The sequence below is a fragment of the Pyrus communis genome, unplaced genomic scaffold, assembly GCF_963583255.1.
Source record: "Pyrus communis unplaced genomic scaffold, drPyrComm1.1 SCAFFOLD_19, whole genome shotgun sequence".
Lineage (NCBI taxonomy): Eukaryota > Viridiplantae > Streptophyta > Magnoliopsida > Rosales > Rosaceae > Pyrus > Pyrus communis.
In genome coordinates, this window is record NW_026908883.1 from 414385 (window position 1) to 433820 (window position 19436).

At 38.9% G+C, this 19436-nt stretch overlaps 1 protein-coding gene and 1 non-coding gene across 2 annotated transcripts; one reads left to right on the plus strand and one right to left on the minus strand.

Moving 5' to 3' along the window:
- Nucleotides 1-8085: 8085 nt before the first annotated feature.
- Nucleotides 8086-8196, minus strand: LOC137724091 (small nucleolar RNA R71). Its single transcript, XR_011067171.1, has one exon. It is a non-coding gene; the product is annotated as a small nucleolar RNA R71 (small nucleolar RNA).
- A 985-nt stretch (nt 8197-9181) lies between these two features.
- On the plus strand, nt 9182-10524 carry LOC137724082 (uncharacterized; the record flags this gene model as incomplete). Its single annotated transcript, XM_068463018.1, has 2 exons — nt 9182-9702; nt 10512-10524. Coding segments are annotated over 2 exons (534 nt in total), but the record flags the coding sequence as incomplete, so codon positions are not given.
- Between the last annotated feature and the right edge of the window lie 8912 nt (nt 10525-19436).

Below are 19436 nucleotides of genomic sequence, written 5' to 3' on the forward strand. Positions count from 1 at the left end.
CTTTGATCTTTGTGATTCCACAGGCTTACTCTTGAACTGGGCTGGATGATTCTTTTGGTCTCCTCCACTTGTTGATTTTCCTTTGTGCTACTGGGCTGGAGGATTCTTTTGGTCTTCCCCGAAGGTCTGAGCTTACTCCTTTGGTCTGTTTCTTTGTTCAATCTTTCCAATTCGTATTGAAAAGGGTTGGAGGATAACTCAGCCTAAGTTTGTCTCCACATGCTTCAATGTATCATTTTCACTTGCCTTACTCGCTCCCCTTTGCAGAAGTGGTCCCTTCTCTGGAAGTGTATCAACCGTTGAAGATGACTACTCGAGAGCAACGCTAGGTAAGCAATCAGGAATGGATTCCAGGCAGTTGGCTCCAGATCGGAAGACTGACTCCATGTGCCGGCTGATTGCTTCTTTTACTTTGCCATGCGAGTAAGAACAAGGACAAAGAAAAGGACAGGGAAAGAGCATGATATGAGATACTTTTGCTTTAGACCTTGATGATATGAGATACCTTTGCTTTTGAAGAAACGGCGAATGTAGCAGCACATGTATTTGTTGTGGTTGTCTCCACATGCTTCGACCGACCGTTTCCTTCTGCCTCATTTGTACTCCAGGTTTCTGGTATCTTCTTTGGGGGAGAAAAAATTGAGTATTTCAAGAGGCTTTGCTGGGAGTGCGCCCTCAGAGGTGAGAGAGAGTTGGGCATTTTCTTCAGGTTTGCCTTGCCATAAAAGACGAAGGTCGACATATATAGAGATAATATCTAGTGGTGGTATTGTTCTTTTACCCTTGTCGACAAACGTTTTGATCCCGCAAATCCGGCTTTTTGAAATAGTGGCGCCTCTTCGATTTCTGAATGACGCCTCTTCGATTTCTGAGCAGGCGCCCCTTTGCTTTCTGAACGACACGTAGTAGTGCAGATGCGGCTCCTTTTGACAAAGCTGCACGCGTTTTCTGAAAAGCAGCGAAAGTGTCGCCGAACTTTGCGCTTGTCGGCTAAAGATGTGTAGTTGCGGTGATGGCCTCCACGTGTTGTCTGAAAAGAAGAAATCTTTTGACAAAGTTGAACGCGTCTTCTGAAAAGCCGAGAAAGCGTTGCCTAAATTACGCCGGAAATTCTGGCTTTTTGAATCGGTGGACGCGTCGCTTTGGCTTTTTTATTGAGCTATCGATCACCACAACAAACACTCTGAAGATTTCCCATTCTTGAAAATCGACTCCGGCCCTTTGAAATTTAATTCCACCCCTTCTCTTTGAACACTTTTGAAAAATGGCAAACTCATCGAACCTTAGCTTGGAATTGAGCCTTAGCAGTGATACGGGCGCGTCGCGTCAAGGTAACGTATGGCGCCCTTCTTTTTTATCTTCTAACGGTCTTCTTACAGGTGAAGACTCCGTGATGCAGGACGCCACAACAGCTACAATAGTAGCTAAGAACCTCCTCACTCCAAAAGATAGTAGGCTGCTGTCAGGACGGTCCGATGAGTTGGCCGTTCAAGAGTCCCTCGCACTTAGTGTTCAGTGTGCGAGTTCTGTGTCCAACATGGGTCAACGCCTGCTTGCTCGGTCCCGTCAGGTGGAATCATTGATGGCAGAGGTGGAAAGACTTAAGCAAGAGATCCAGCAGCTTAAGTACGAGAATAGAAGTTTGCATGTGCTTGCAAATAACTATTCGTCGGGGATGAAGAGGAAGCTGGATGAGCTACAAGAGTCTGAAGGTCGGATTCAAAGTGACCGTCGAAGGTTTTCGTCTTTCCTCCAGAGGCACCTTTTTCCTGGATCATCGAGCGCTTGGCCAAGTATTGAGGCCTGGAATGCTCTAGCTCCGATGCCTCCCACTCCGATGCCTTCCGCTCCGATGCCTTCCGCTTCGATGCCTTCCACTCCGATGCCTTCCGCTCCGATGCCTTCCGCTTCGACGCCTCGTAGTGGGGCTTCACGCAAACATCCTTTGTGAATGCTCCATCTTTCTCCATGTTTAGTATCTTTTTTTTTTTTTTTTTTTTTTTTTCAACATGCTTTGTTTTATTCAGTGCATTGGGTTGCCTCCCAAGTAGCGCTTTCTTTTACGTCTTGCAGCCGGACGAAGAACCCAATCACTCCAGGATATGTTCACGAATCGAACGAGAACTCCGAGTCATAAACTAGTACCTAAAACAAGAAACAAAACAAGATTAAGAATCTGGAATAAAAACAAACAAAAATAAAACAATCCAAGGGATTAGCAAATTTTCTAATCCCCGGCAACGGCGCCAAAATTTGATGCGAAAATAGTTAAACACACAAATTAAACCCTATGGATGACAATTGTAGTAAATGAGCAAATAGGGATCGTTCTAGACCGGGGATTAACTAGGGATGCTAATCAATGTGAAATTGACTCAAAAACGTAAGAACACAATATAAAACACTTACTAGACTCAAAGAATGCAAAACTAAGCTTTAAAACACTAAAACAAACCAAAAGACTCAAACATCACCCAAAACACTCAAAACTGCCTTAAAAACACTTTCTGGGCAGTTTTGGACACTTTGGTGAATTTGGACGAATTTGTGTAACAAATTGAATCAAAACACTTAAAAACACAAACTAAGACACTTTCTAACTAAGTTGGACACTAAAGTAAAGGGGGATTAAGGTTTTGACGAAATTAAATTAAATAAAACAAGTTAATAAACTAGGCAGATTGTATAAACGGATTTGAGAAACAAGATGATGGATGGATTAGTTAGAGGTCCATTCTCCAAACATGACACATTTATATATGAATCGATTCTCCAATTGTTTTTCATTAACTATGATGCTCAACACCCCAAGTTAACCGTGATGCACTAATTAACTCTCAAATTTTCCTTAAGTTATTGAATTGGATGATGCATGCGACAATTCAAATCATTCTCCAATGGTTCTCAACATGAATGCATAGAAGAGATACAATGAGAGATCATTATGCTCTATGAAAATTATAAGTGTTGACGAGGCAATTGTAACTATGAATGCATGATATTTTTGCCAAGAATTCAATTAACGCGGTTGTGACTAGCAACCTTCACTACTCATGTTTATAAACTTGTGACGATTAGGTGAAACTCATTTATAAACTAGCATCGAGTTTATGCATGAAGACTAAGTATGCATTCCTAATCAACATACAAAAACAAGTCTTTAATAAACATGATAATTGAATTGCAATCACAAATTAACAAATCACAATTGGAAGAAATCAATTCATATTTCAAACATATCCATGGCTTCAAACTTTCCCCTAACTAATTAGGGGTTTAGCCACTCATGATTACAACAAACTTAGAGAGTAATAACAAAGTAAACATTGAAAACAAGAATTGAAGTACACCTAAAAATTCCAACAACTCAATCTTGAATTGTATGAACGTTTAGGCCTCTTCTCCTCTAGTTGCTGCGGCACAAGGGGTTTTGGTGAGTTTTGGGGGTTATGGATGATGTAGAAGGATGTGTTTAGGGTAGGGATGGATGTAGGGGAAGGTAAGGAGTGTTTTTGGGCAGAAAATATGAAGAATGGTGAAGTATGGTAGTGCTAGAGAGAGGGGAGGAATTTCTGGCGTGAATGAATGTGTATGAGAGATGGTTTTCTGAAATGGAAGAGTGTGTGTTTTGTGGCTGCAATGCATGCTTATTTATAGGTGAAATGGGGGGAACATGATGACTAGGAATTAGGTGGAAAGCTGAAATGGTGATGGGAGATGCATGTGGCAGAAATGCATGTGATTAAAGGGTGGGAATGCATGTGTTTTGACAGAAAATAAAAGGGAATGCTGGAAATCTGGAATGGGAACCCACGGCATGGTTGTTTTCTGGTGGTGAATGGGTTTATGTTTGAATGGTGCATGTGGGTTGATTATTTAAAGGGAGTGCATGTGGAATAAAGGTTGGAATGAACATGAAATGCACGGTTTTGAGAGATGATTATGGATGCATGTGTTGAATGATTATGGGTGTATGTGGGTGGAAATGCATGTGGGAATGCATGTGATTTGGCTGAAATGAAAGGTAGTGGGAAGTGCATGTAAGCCACGGCAAGGAATGCATTTTCTGAATGAATGAAGGCAGGTTATGTGGAAGGGCTTGAACAAAGGTAGAAGCATGGCACAAAGGTGAATGGGTGATGTGTGAATGTGGTTGAATGATTAAAGTGTAAATGATTAATGAATGGTTCTTTGTTGATGGTGGAAATCTGAAATGATGAAGTGGAATGTGCATGTGGCTGCAATGATGGTGTTTTGCACGGCAATGATGGAGAAAGAATGTGTGGATGTATGGTTGTGTTGGTGATGAATGTGAGCTCTTTGTTCTTCATTTTCATTCCTTTGGTCTTCAATTTCGTCCATCTACTTGGCTTTAAGCATATGCAATCCATTCCAATCTCTAATTTGCTCCAAAAGGCTCCGAAAGGCATCCTTTTGCATCCTTAGCCATATGAACCTATAAACACACGAAAATGACTTTAAACACTAAATTAAGTAAGAAAACACAACATAAATGCATAAGAACTAGCTAACTAAGGCGCATAAATATGCTTCTATCAAATTCCCCCACACTTAGCTTTTGCTAGTCCTCGAGCAAAACAAAGAAACAAAACATAACCTAAACCTTCCAACGTTCACCTCAGGGAGAAATATCTTTATACGTTACAATTGATACGATTCTTTGAAGTGGAAATCTTTTGAGTTGAATGAATGACAAAATCTTCATTGGTTCTTATTAGTTTGTTTAAAGCATGTTTTAACCAAGTTGTTTGCAGATTTTTGTAAATGTTTGTGGGTGTCATCACTGTAAGCCCTCAGGAGACACAACTCCTCCAACTAGGGACACCTAGAGGTTCAAAGGCTTGTTGCACATGCTCAGTGCAATCGTTTGGCCAGCGAAAGTGGTTTAGTTAGATGTTTGTGTTTTGTGTGTTTTAGTTTTAAGTTTGCTCGAGGACTAGCAAAAACCAGGTTTGGGGGTATTTGATAAGTCTCATTTTGCACGCATTTATATATTCCTTATTTGGCGTCTTTGTGATGTTTTTAGATTGAACTAGTTGCATTTTACATTATTTGGTGTTAGTGTGCAGTCAAGTGTGTATTTGGATCAAAGGGAAGTAAAAACCATTCCTTTTGGTAGCTGAGCATTATTCCAAACATGGAGAGGATTCTAGGGATTTAAATTGAAGTCCAAATGAAGAACCTAGGAGACGTTTGAATGTTGGAATTTCAGGAAATGATGTGGAAGTGTTTAGTGGTGCAATTCGGCTATATTGAGTGATTCTAAACAAAACAAGCATTGAAGTCAGATTATGTGGTTTCAACACCAAAACATGCATTCACATGCATGTTCAAACACCTTGCCGAGCACTCACATGCATTCCCAACACCTAAACAGATCACCTTTGCATTTCCTACTCCTTCATGTCCATCCCGTGCATTTCCATACCATTTCCAGATTATTATAACCAATGTCAGGTTCCCCACTTCATGCTTGCAGACATTCCACATGTATCTTGGATAAAATAAATCACATACCTGCAGATCATGTCCATGCTTTGCAGGTATCACGCCAGAAATCCACTCATCCAACCATTTCATGCGATTCCAGATCCCTCATGCCCATACCGTGCACATTCACACCCTTTTCAGTATTCCTTTCACATGGATCATGTCAGCTTTCACATGCATTCTGATTGTTTTCCATCATTAGCCACATTCAGAAATTCACTAAGGGAGACTCACTCATTTCTCTCTCGGAATTATTCTATTACACACATTCTTGCTCCACTTCTGTCTATTATCCTCACTCATTCTCCTTCTCCATTGGAGTAGTCGACATTCTCCATTCCATTGCATTCGACACTCTATCCCTCTCCCTTTCACAGAAACTGTCCACATCCTCTCCCTTTCACAGAAACTGTCCACATCCTCTCCCTTTCACAAAAACTATCCACATCCTCTCCCTTTCACAGAAACTGTCCACATTTTCTACCATTCACAGAAACTGTTCGGCATTCATTCCATTTTTATTCACCCATAGCCGCTCCATTTCACCCTATTCTCTGTCCATTCTCTGCCCATTTGTTCTCCCCTTTGCAGAAAACATACCAAGCGGATCTAATTCAGTTGCATCATACTTGGAGAACCAACTCCGAAGGCCACTCCTCAAGGACTTCAAAATCAGTTTTGCTTCAAGGGTTTATTCTTCTTAATTCCATGTTCACTCATGTTATTTATTTTTATGTCAAATCTTTGTAAACATGAAGTGTAACTAATCCTCCTCTAGGGATTCGATGTAACCTTGCAAAGTTTGCCATGTAATTAAGTTAGAATGCTTAGTTTGTCCATCTATTTCTTGTTTCATTCTCTGATTTATTTGTGACGTTGTGAGTTGATTTTAATGTTTGATCACCATTTGAATTAATCACAAAGTTGTGTAGCCAAGATTAAAACACACATCATGCATAATCTTGGTAGATATGTGAATGAATGAAGGGAATGTTTAGCAAACATCCTGCCGAGTTATTCCCTTTGGTTTTATGAAAGTTTCTTATGCATTACATACTCTTGATTATGAACCAAAGTTGTACATCACAATTAGGTTCATGATTATAGACATTTGATCAAATCCACACATCATATGGTTGATCATGTCCAAGTGAAACAAACTCAAGAAATAGGTAGATGAATGAGTACAAACTAGCTTAACAAACATGGACTTAGTTGAGCAATGGTGAAACCGAATCCCTAGTTTCATTTCCTTTGGAACCATCTCATTGTGTTAGTTATTGATTCATTTACTTGTGTTTACTTCATTTCTTTATGCTTTCAAGTAACAACAACAAATATGCTTCATTTGATTAGTTTGATTCATTTCATAGAGTTCTTGCAGAACAAGTAATTACATAGGTCCTATTAGTCCCTGTGGATTCGACACCCTTGCTTGTGCCATTATACTAAATATATTCTAGCATTAGGAAGGAAATATACATCAACAAAAATGGCGCCGTTGCCGGGGACTGATTTCAGTCCCTTGTAATTGCTTGTTTGCTTGTTTGCTATTTTGATTAGTGTCAAGGTTCATAACTTGTCGAATTGGTAACTGGAAGTTGGTTTAAGTTGCATATATTTCGTGAGTAGAGAGGAATCCCTTAGCCATTCCATTATCCATTGGTTTACATCAATTTGCTTTACAATCTGTTTTCTTTACAATATGTCCATTTAATTAAATTTCGTCCAAATACATTCCTCCCATATTTTGTTAAGTCTTAAGCTTAGAATCTGTCTTATCTTGTGTTTTGAAGCATTTTGAGTCAAGCCCAAACCTAATTTTCGTCCAAAGTTGAGTTTAGTGTCAAAACTGCCCAGTTTGTGTTTTTAGGCAGTTTTGAGAGTTTTTAGCTTGTTTTGAGTCTTGTGAATCTGTTTTGAGTCCTTTGAGTCCTTTCAAACGTTTTTAAGTTTATTTTTGTTTATTTCATTGTTGTTTGCTAGTAGATTTTCATTCACACTTGTGTTATTTTATTTCAGGTAGTATATGTCAAATAGACTTGTTGAGTTAGGCCAAAGAATTGAACGGTTGAAGGGCCACACTTTGGACAACTTTGTGCCATCAAGTTCATCCTTTAGCCGTGAGGAAGAGGAAGGGAATTCACCTAGTTCAACAAGTAAAGAATCTGAGCAATTTAATTGGGAAAGAGAAGAAGAGATGGCGGGCAACGAAGATGAACTTCGAGCTTTGGAGGATTTTGCTCAACCAATCATACCAAATTCACCTTCATGCATCTTGCTGCCCACAGAAGCTAGAAACTATGATCTCAAATCTTCACATTTCCATATGTTTCCTTCATTTTATGGCTTACCTAATGAAGACCCTTTAGCTCATATTAAAGAGTTTTACAATGTTGTGAGTGGTTTACCTTTGCAGGGAGTAAGTGAAGCAAATTTGCGGTTGAGAGTATTTCCTTACACCTTGAAAGATAAGGCCAAGAGTTGGTTGATGACTCTAACACCAGGTTCCCTCACTACATGGGATGCCGTGGCTAAGAAGTTCTTGGAGAAGTTCTTTTCCACTCAAAAGACAGCCACATTAAGGGGACAAATCTTCAACTTCAAACAAGATGATGGAGAACCTTTCAATGAGTGTTGGGAGCGTTTTAAAGGCCTCTTGATACAATGTCCACACCATGGGTTACCTTTTCACTTACAAATGCAAATTTTCTATGATGGACTAACCCAAACTTGTCAATCAACTGTTGATAATGCAGCAGGTGGAGCATTGAAGAAAAAGAATGCTCAAGAGTCATATAACATTTATGAGATGTTGGGGTTTAATGCTCAACACAAAGATTTAAGGGGTAAGAAAGTTGGAGTCTATGAAACAAGTTCTAATCATGAGCTTTTGTTGCATGTAGCTAACCTAGAAAGGAAGCTTGAATCCGTGCTCAACATGGTGCCAAAAGCAAATGAAGTGTGTGCCATTTGCAACTTACCAAACCACCCTACTCATCAATGTCCATCTAGGGAGGCTTACCCCGAGTATGTTCAAGAGCAAGTGAACCTAATGAATTCTTACAATCAAAGACCAAGGAATGATATGTATTCCAATACATATAACCCGAGTTGGAGAGATCATCCCAACCTTTCATGGAAGAACAACAATCAATTCCAAAGTTTCCAACCAAAACCTGCCACTACCCTTGAGGATACGGTTAAGTTGTTAGCCCAAAACACCTTGCAATTCCAACATTCCACAAATAGCACTCTCCAACAACATTCGGCAGCCCTAACCAAAATGGAGACACAATTGGGGCAGATTGCAGATGCCTTGAACCAAAGAGAGGTTGGGAAGTTTCCAAGCCAACCCGTGATACTCCAAAGGAACCAAGAGCAAGCCAAAGCAATCGCTACACTTAGAAGTGGTAAGGTTATTGATAATAGAGTTGGCAATGAAGTTACTAATGAATATGATCATGTGAATGCAGGTGTTACTCAAGGAGATAATGAGAAACCAAATGAGGAACCAAGCCATGCTACTTCCTCCTTTGAAGCACCAAATCTTCACAAGGCCGAGAAACCTTACACTCCACCAATACCATTCCCTGGAAGACTTGCCAAGAGCAAGCAGGATAAGTCATTTAAGGAGATTTTTGATATACTAAGCAAAGTGAATGTTAACTTACCTTTGCTTGATGTCATTAGGAACATGCCGGCATATGGGAAGTTCTTCAAGGAGTTAAACAGCTACAAAAGGAAGTATGGACCACATGAGAAGGTTGTGGTGTCTGAGAATGTGAGTGCAGTTTTGCAAAGAAAACTTCCACCAAAGCTCAAGGATCCAGGAAGTTTCTCTATCAACATCACCATAGGGGACAAGAAAGTAGAGAAGGCAATGCTTGATTTGGGTGCTAGCATCAACTTAATGCCTTATTCAGTGTACCTTCAACTAGGTTTGGGAGAGTTGAAAGCCACCACCATTTCATTACAACTTGCAGACAGATCCGTGAAATATCCAAGAGGTATAGTAGAAGATATTCTAGTTCAAGTTGATAAACTAATCTTGCCTGCAGATTTTGTAGTGTTGGACATGGAAGAAGCTCCTATACATGATCGTGAGTTGCCTATATTACTTGGGAGACCTTTCATGGCCACGGCCAAAACCATCATTGATGTGCAAAATGGACTCCTCACTATGACAATGTTAGGAGAGACAGTTCAATTCAAAGTGTTTGAATCTCTTTCTCATCCTTCGTCATCTCTTGATTGTTATACCATTGATGTGCTTGATTCACTTGTATTCTCTAAGTTCTTGCAGGCACAATCGAATGACCCATTACAAACTGTTTTGAGTCAATCTCAAGATGAGTTTGATGAAGAAGATGCACTCATGGAAGAAGTAGCTGCCTTGGAAGCATTAGCATTGTATCCTTTGAATGTTTCACCTCTTTTAGAGCCTCTAGAATCATCAATGTCACATCTAACTCCTTCCACTGTTAAGGCACCAAAACTTGAACTTAAACCACTTCCACCACATCTAAAATATGCATATCTAGCTGAATTTGAAACTCTTCCAGTTATCATAGCTTCTGACCTCACCCCAAATGAAGAAGATAAACTAATTAGGGTGTTAAAAGAGTTCAAATTGGTTTTTGGTTGGTCTATTGCAGATATCAAGGGAATAAGCCCTACCATGTGCATGCATAGAATTCTTTTGGAGGAAGGAGCAAAGTCAACCCGTGAGCCACAAAGAAGACTCAATCCACACATGAAGGAGGTTGTTAGGAATGAGGTGTTGAAATTGTTAGATGTGGGGATCATATATCCCATTTCTGATAGCAAATGGGTGAGTGCTATTCAAGTGGTACCTAAGAAGGTGGGAATCACAGTAATGAGGAATGAAAACAATGAGCTTGTGCCCACAAAGCCCACGGCCAGTTGGCGTGTTTGCACCGATTACAGGAAGTTGAATTCTAGCACTAGAAAAGATTACTTTCTTATGCCTTTCATAGATCAAATGCTTGAGAGATTGGCAGGTTACTCACATTATTGTTTTCTGGATGGATACTCATGTTACAATCAAATTGCAATCGCTCCTGAGGATCAAGAGAAAACAACCTTTACTTGCCCCTTTGGCACATTTGCATACAGGAGAATGCCTTTTGGACTTTGCAATGCTCCAGCAACATTCCAAAGATGCATGTTGGCCATCTTTTCTGACATGGTAGAAAGATTCATTGAGGTATTTATGGATGACTTCTCAGTGTTTGGTTCCTCTTTTGATGAATGTCTTAACCATCTCTCTTTAGTACTTCAAAGATGTCAAGAAACAAATTTGGTTCTCAATTGGGAAAAGTGCCAATTTATGGTGAAACAAGGAATTGTGTTGGGACATGTAATCTCTAGCAAAGGAATGGAGGTGGACAAAGCCAAAATTGACGTCATCACCAATATGGTAGCCCCCACCACTGTGAAGGGAGTAAGAAGTTTTTTGGGCCATGCGGGTTTTTATTGTCGTTTCATTAAGAACTTTTCAATGATCACTCGTCCATTATGCAATCTGTTAGTGCAGTTTTAGGGCAGAGGGTGAACAAGCTTCCACATGTGATCTACTATGCAAGCAGAACTCTGCATGATGCCCAACTTAACTATTCCACAACTGAAAAGGAGTTGCTTGCTGTTGTTTTTGCCTTAGAAAAGTTTAGGTCATATCTTGTGGGATCTAAAGTTATTGTGTTTTCTGATCATGCAGCCCTTAGGTACTTGATGACAAAGAAGGATGCTAAACCACGCTTGATTAGATGGATACTCTTACTACAAGAGTTTGACTTGGAAATTCGAGATAAGAAGGGCAATGATAATGTTGTGGCTGACCATTTGTCCAGGCTTAATGAAAACCATGGAGTTGGACAACCCTTGCCCCTAAATGAATCATTTCCAGATGAGCAACTCCTTGTTGTTCAAGAACAAGAACCATGGTATGCAGATTTTGTTAATTATCTTGCTTGTGGTATAATGAGAAATGACCTTTCTTTTCAGGAAAGAAAGAAGTTCCTTGCCATGGTAAAGCACTATGTTTGGGACGAACCATATTTGTTTAAATATTGCCCTGATCAAATCATTAGGAGGTGTGTCCCAGAGAGTGAGCAACAAAGCATCCTAACATTTAGCCACACATTGGCATGTGGAGGCCATTTTGGTGCCAAAAAGACATCTCTAAAGGTTTTACAATCTGGTTTCTTTTGGCCTACTTTATTCAAAGATGCTTTTGATTTTTGCTCTAAGTGTGATAGGTGCCAGAAAATGGGGAACATTAGCCGAAGAAATGAGATGCCATTGAACAACATTTTGGTGGTGGAACTCTTTGATGTTTGGGGAATCGATTTTATGGGACCATTTCCATCCTCTTTTGGCTACTTATACATATTAGTGGCAGTGGATTACGTATCCAAATGGGTTGAAGCCATTGCTACAAGAACTAATGATCATAAGGTTGTGTTGAATTTTCTTAAAGATGTGCATTTTTGTAGGTTTGGAACTCCAAGAGCTATTATTAGTGATGGTGGCAGCCATTTCTGCAACAAACCTTTTGAATCTTTGATGAAGAAGTACAACATCAACCACAAAGTGGCAACCCCGTACCATCCTCAAACCTCTGGACAAGTGGAGATTAGCAATAGGGAGATCAAGAACATTTTGATGAAGACTGTGAGCCCTACAAGGAAGGATTGGTCATTGAAGTTAAATGATGCACTATGGGCATATAGAACAGCATACAAGACCCTCATTGGTATGAGTCCTTATCGCCTTGTGTTTGGGAAAGCTTGTCATTTGCCAATGGAGCTTGAACACCGTGCATATTGGGCCATCAAGAAGTTCAACTTTGATTACAAGGATGCTGGAGTAGCAAGGAAGCTCCAACTTAATGAGTTAGAAGAGCTTAGAAATGAGGCATATGAGAATGCCAAAATCTACAAGGAACGGACTAAGCTCTATCATGACAAGGCCATCCTAAGGAAAGAGTTTCACCAAGGTATGAAGGTACTTTTGTATGACTCACGTTTGAGACTTTTTCCAGGAAAACTGAAGTCTAGGTGGGTGGGACCATTCAAAGTGCTGCAAACATTTCCCCATGGAGCTGTGGAGATATAGAACATGAAGAATGGCACTTCTTTTAAAGTCAACGGGCAGCGATTGAAACCATACTTGGATAAAGTGGAGGAAGAGCAAGTGTATCAAATCGTAGATGTTCTTGAATTTACAACACCATGAACAAGCTACCATGTCTTGCCTAGACATTAAATAAAGCGCTTGCTAGGAGGCAACCTAGTGTGGTTTGTGTTTTTTTCTTTATGTTGTGTTTATTTTGTTACCATTCCATATTCTTTGCCTACTTGCATTGCATACAATTTTAAACATCGAGGACAATGTTTAGATTAGGTTTGGGGGTGGTTTGGAAGTTTTGTTTTGTGTTTGTGTTTGTTTGAGGTGTTAGTTTTGGTTAAGAATGTTTGTGCATGCTAATACGAATGTATATGAGGACTATGTTTGAAAACAAACGATTGGGTTGCTATGGAAAAGAGTTGCATCTTGTTGTCATTTATAAGGCTATAACTCTTGAAATTATGATGATAGAGGTACCATACTCAAATTCTGGAAGAAGAATAGTGGAGACTACCCTAGTGAGTTATTTTGAGCCTAATTGCTTCTTTGAGAGGGTTTAAAGTGTTTCTACTCCTATCTGTTTCTTTCAATTTCACTTTAAATGATCTCATTACTTCTATTTTGATTGAATACTAAGAATTACACTCTTTGCAGATACCATGTGTTTAGTATCATTCATGAATGAAACCAATGAGACGATGTTAGGCTATGCATGTTTTAACTACTAAAAGACTTAAATCCCATCCCTTTGTGTGCTCCATTCACCCTTGTTGCAGCCAAACACTTTAGCCCAATTCTTTCATCACTGATGCGTGAATTTATACGCACACAAATTAAACCCTCTTTTTATCAATTGTAGTAAGTATGTAAGTAGGGATCGTTCTGGACCGGGGATTAGGAGGGATTGTTATCCACTTGGATTTGACTCAAAAACGTAAAATAACAATATGAAACACTATACTAGACTCAAAGAATGCAAAGCTAAACTTTAAAACACTAAGACAAACCAAAAGACTCAAAACAACACAAACACACTCAAATCTGCCTAAAAACCACTTTCTGGGCAGATTTGAGCACAAACACAAATTTGGACGAAATTAAGTAATAACTTGACTCAAGAACGTAAAAACACAATATAAAACACTAAACTAACTCAAAGAATGTAAAACTAAACACTTAAAACATTAAAACAAACCAAAAGACTCAAACATCACCCAAAACACTCAAAACTGCCTTAAAATCACTTTCTGGGCAGTTTTGAGCACTTTGGTGAATCTGGACGAAATTGGGAAATAAAATGAATCAAAACACTTAAAAGCACAAACTAAATTGATTTCTAACTAAATTGGACATTAAAGTAAAGGGGGATTTAGATTTATACGAAAATTGAAATAACAAAACAAGTTAATAAACTAAACAGATTGTAAAACGAATTTGATGGAATGGAATGAATGGATGATAGAATGGCTAAGGGGTTCATCTCCATACATGTTATACTTGCATAATAAAATGATTTCCAATTGCATTTCAATAAACTATGATACTCAACACCCCAAGTTAACCGTGATGCACTAATTAACCTTCAAATCTTCCTAACGTTATTGAATTGGATGATGCATGCGACAATTCAAAACATTCCCCACAAGTCCTCAACATGAATGCATAGAAGAGGTACAAGCAAGAATCATTACGCTCTATGAAAATTATAAGTGTTGACGAGGCATTTGTTACTATGGATTGCATGAAACTTATGCCAAGAATTCATTTAACGCGATTGTTTATAAGCAACCTCCACTACTTGTGAATATAAGTTCATAACGATTAGGTGAAACTCACTTATATTCTAGCGTCATATTCATGCATGAAAATTAAGTGTGCACTCTCAATGAACATACATAAATAAGTTATCAATCAAACAGTTAAACGAATTGAATCCACAACTTATGAAACGCAATTAGAAGTATTCAAATCAAAATGCAAGCATAAACATATATTTGAATCACCCCCTAACCAAGGGGGGTTTAGTTCCTCATGGTACAAAACAAAGAGAATCAAAGAAACACCTAAACATTCCAACAACTCAAACTTGAATTGTATGAACGTTTAGGCCCTCTTATCATCCATTCCTCATTCGTACAAAACAAAGAGTATTGAAATTAAACGTTGAAATCAAAGAAACACCTAAACATTCCAACAACTCAAACTTGAATTGTATGAACGTTTAGGCACTCTTCTCTTCCTCTTCGTTGTAGCACAAGGTCTAGGGATAGTTTGATGGTGTGAATGGTTTGGGAAGTGGTGGAAATGGAAGGATGGTGTTTGGATTGTAAGGGAGAGCACGGCACAAGGGAGTTTGATGGTCTACATTTCTGCAATGGATGAGTTTATGGAAGAAATGGATGGACTTTGTGAAAGGCAAGGCCCCAAGGGACCAATTTCTGTTGTGAAATGAATGTGTATGAATGAGTGTGAATGAATGGGTATTTATAGGTGAAATGGGGGGAACATGACAGCTAGGTTGCATGTGCACATGTTGGTTGAATGATTATGAGTGCATGTGGCTGAAATAGCATGTGGAATGGCTGGAAATGCAAGGAGAAGGCATGTGCACGGTTTTGGGAGAGAATGGGAGTGCAAGTGGCTGAAATGTTAGAGGAACAAGTGCATGTGGCTGCATTGTGGTGCAATGATGGAGGAACAATGGCAATGATGATTTCTGGTGGTGTTTTGGGTGCATGTGGAATGAATGATTTCTTGGTGAGTGGATGCATGTGTTGATTAAAGGGGGAATGCAAAGGAAAAGCTAGAAATGCATGTGGAGTGGCTGCAAGGTGAATGAATAATGAAATGGGAAACCATGTGCAAGGTTTTGGTGTGAATGATTGAATGTGCATGTGGCTGCAATGGAGGAGGAATCCTTCAATTTCGTCAATCCTCTTGGCTCCAAGCATATGATATCCATTCCAATCTCTAATTTGCTCCAAAAGGCTCCAAAAGGCATCCTTTTGCATACTTTGCCCTTAGAACCTGAAAACACACAAAAGAAGCATAAAGGACTAAAATAACTAAAGAAACATAACGTAAATGCACGAGAACAAGCCATTTAAGTCGCATGAATATGCTCCTATCAATCACCCACACCATACTCTACCCATTCTAGCCCATTACAAGCCATACCTTATAGTTTGGGGAATACCAAGGTGATGAAGACTAAAGGTAAATTGAGCTTAGAACAAGATTGTGGCATGTACCGAGGGCACCTATGTTGAAGATGCTTCTAAAAAAAAAAAAAAAAGGTTATAAAAAAAAAAAAAAAGAGAATTAAAATGGATACAAGTTCCAAATCTCCTCATTATAAGACATAGGGTCTGGATGCCAAAAACAAAGAAGAAAGAAAACAAATGCAAGTGAAGAGCATTATCCTCAAGAACACTTTGGTATGCCCCAAGCTCTAGTATTTCATATCACTTCTCTCATAACCTATAACCTAAGCCTTACATTACAATCTTGAGAAAGACCTAGCTGATCATTGAGGATGTATTCATGGGTGATGGTAAATGTGTGTGTTATCTATATTCTTAGCGTTTGATTCATTTCATGAGATCTACTCAGAAATTGTGCTTCCATTCCAGATTTCATATGTGAGAATTTTGATTCCCTTTACATAATTTCACTCATATATGGTTGTGGAGGGATTAAACCTTAGGACCTGAGTGAAAATTTTGAGTGAAATCTGTGAGGAGTAGAGTTGAGGCGAATTCTATCTGAAGCATTTGGGTATGGTGACCTTGAAGTTGTAAGACATGGAGAAATATCTTTATACGTTACAATTGATACGATTCTTTGAAGTGGAAATCTTTTGAGTTGAATGAATGACAAAATCTTCATTGGTTCTTATTAGTTTGTTTAAAGCATGTTTTAACCAAGTTGTTTGCAGATTTTTGTAAATGTTTGTGGGTGTCATCACTGTAAGCCCTCAGGAGACACAACTCCTCCAACTAGGGACACCTAGAAGTTCAAAGGCTTGTTGCACATGCTCAGTGCAATCGTTTGGCCAGCGAAAGTGGTTTAGTTAGATGTTTGTGTTTTGTGTGTTTTAGTTTTAAGTTTGCTCGAGGACTAGCAAAAACCAGGTTTGGGGGTATTTGATAAGTCTCATTTTGCACGCATTTATATATTCCTTATTTGGCGTCTTTGTGATGTTTTTAGATTGAACTAGTTGCATTTTACATTATTTGGTGTTAGTGTGCAGTCAAGTGTGTATTTGGATCAAAGGGAAGTAAAAACCATTCCTTTTGGTAGCTGAGCATTATTCCAAACATGGAGAGGATTCTAGGGATTTAAATTGAAGTCTAAATGAAGAACCTAGGAGACGTTTGAATGTTGGAATTTCAGGAAATGATGTGGAGGTGTTTAGTGGTGCAATTCGGCTATATTGAGTGATTCTAAACAAAACAAGCATTGAAGTCAGATTATGTGGTTTCAACACCAAAACATGCATTCACATGCATGTTCAAACACCTTGCCGAGCACTCACATGCATTCCCAACACCTAAACAGATCACCTTTGCATTTCCTACTCCTTCATGTCCATCCCGTGCATTTCCATACCATTTCCAGATTATTATAACCAATGTCAGGTTCCCCACTTCATGCTTGCAGACATTCCACATGTATCTTGGATAAAATAAATCACATACCTGCAGATCATGTCCATGCTTTGCAGGTATCACGCCAGAAATCCACTCATCCAACCATTTCATGCGATTCCAGATCCCTCATGCCCATACCGTGCACATTCACACCCTTTTCAGTATTCCTTTCACATGGATCATGTCAGCTTTCACATGCATTCTGATTGTTTTCCATCATTAGCCACATTCAGAAATTCACTAAGGGAGACTCACTCATTTCTCTCTCGGAATTATTCTATTACACACATTCTTGCTCCACTTCTGTCTATTATCCTCACTCATTCTCCTTCTCCATTGGAGTAGTCGACATTCTCCATTCCATTGCATTCGACACTCTATCCCTCTCCCTTTCACAGAAACTGTCCACATCCTCTCCCTTTCACAGAAACTGTCCACATTTTCTACCATTCACAGAAACTGTTCGGCATTCATTCCATTTTTATTCACCCATAGCCAATCCATTTCACCCTATTCTCTGTCCATTCTCTGCCCATTTGTTCTCCCCTTTGCAGAAAACATACCAAGCGGATCTAATTCAGTTGCATCATACTTGGAGAACCAACTCCGAAGGCCACTCCTCAAGGACTTCAAAATCAGTTTTGCTTCAAGGGTTTATTCTTCTTAATTCCATGTTCACTCATGTTATTTATTTTTATGTCAAATCTTTGTAAACATGAAGTGTAACTAATCCTCCTCTAGGGATTCGATGTAACCTTGCAAAGTTTGCCATGTAATTAAGTTAGAATGCTCAGTTTGTCCATCTATTTCTTGTTTCATTCTCTGATTTATTTGTGACGTTGTGAGTTGATTTTAATGTTTGATCACCATTTGAATTAATCACAAAGTTGTGTAGCCAAGATTAAAACACACATCATGCATAATCTTGGTAGATATGTGAATGAATGAAGGGAATGTTTAGCAAACATCCTGCCGAGTTATTCCCTTTGGTTTTATGAAAGTTTCTTATGCATTACATACTCTTGATTATGAACCAAAGTTGCACATCACAATTAGGTTCATGATTATAGACATTTGATCAAATCCACACATCATATGGTTGATCATGTCCAAGTGAAACAAACTCAAGAAATAGGTAGATGAATGAGTACAAACTAGCTTAACAAACAAGGACTTAGTTGAGCAATGGTGAAACCGAATCCCTAGTTTCATTTCCTTTGGAACCATCTCATTGTGTTAGTTATTGATTCATTTACTTGTGTTTACTTCATTTCTTTATGCTTTCAAGTAACAACAACAAATCTGCTTCATTTGATTAGTTTGATTCATTTCATAGAGTTCTTGCAGAACAAGTAATTACATAGGTCCAATTAGTCCCTGTGGATTCGACACCCTTGCTTGTGCCATTATACTAAATATATTCTAGCATTAGGAAGGAAATATACATCAACATAGGCCTCCCTAATAAACAGACAAGAATAAGTTATCCATCAAACGGTTAAGTAAATTGCATTCACAATTTATAAAATCACAACTGGAATTAATCAAATCATATTATAATTGTAATCATGGTTTCAAAGCATCCCTAGGCTAAAACGAGTTTAGCCTCTCATGTTCATGACAAAACAAAGCAATATAGATTTAAACATTGAAAATAAAAGATAGATTACACCTAGACACGTCCAACACTCCAACTTGAATGTACAAACGCCCAAGGCTTGGTCTTCCTTCTCCTCCTCCTTGCTAGATCACGGCACAAGGGTCTATGGTGAGTTTGTGGACGATTTTCTGGATTTTGGATGGTTTTAGGTATATATGGTGGTGCGGCAAGGGGTTATGGTGGTGTATGGAGGTTGGGATGGATGTATGGAAGTAGGGGAATGATGGATGGGTGGTTGCAAGGTCACGGCAAAGGTTGATTTCTGAAGGGATGTATGAATGTTGTGTGAAGGGATGGTGTTGATTAAATGGCACGGCAAGGCTGTTTATATAGGCTAGTTTTGGCACACTTAGTGTAGGAAAAGGATTGTCTAATCCCATTGGAAAAAGGTTAACTCAAGGCAGAAATTAAGTGGGATTTGGAAGAGGGAATTCAGCTAGGATTTAGGGATTCTAGAAGGA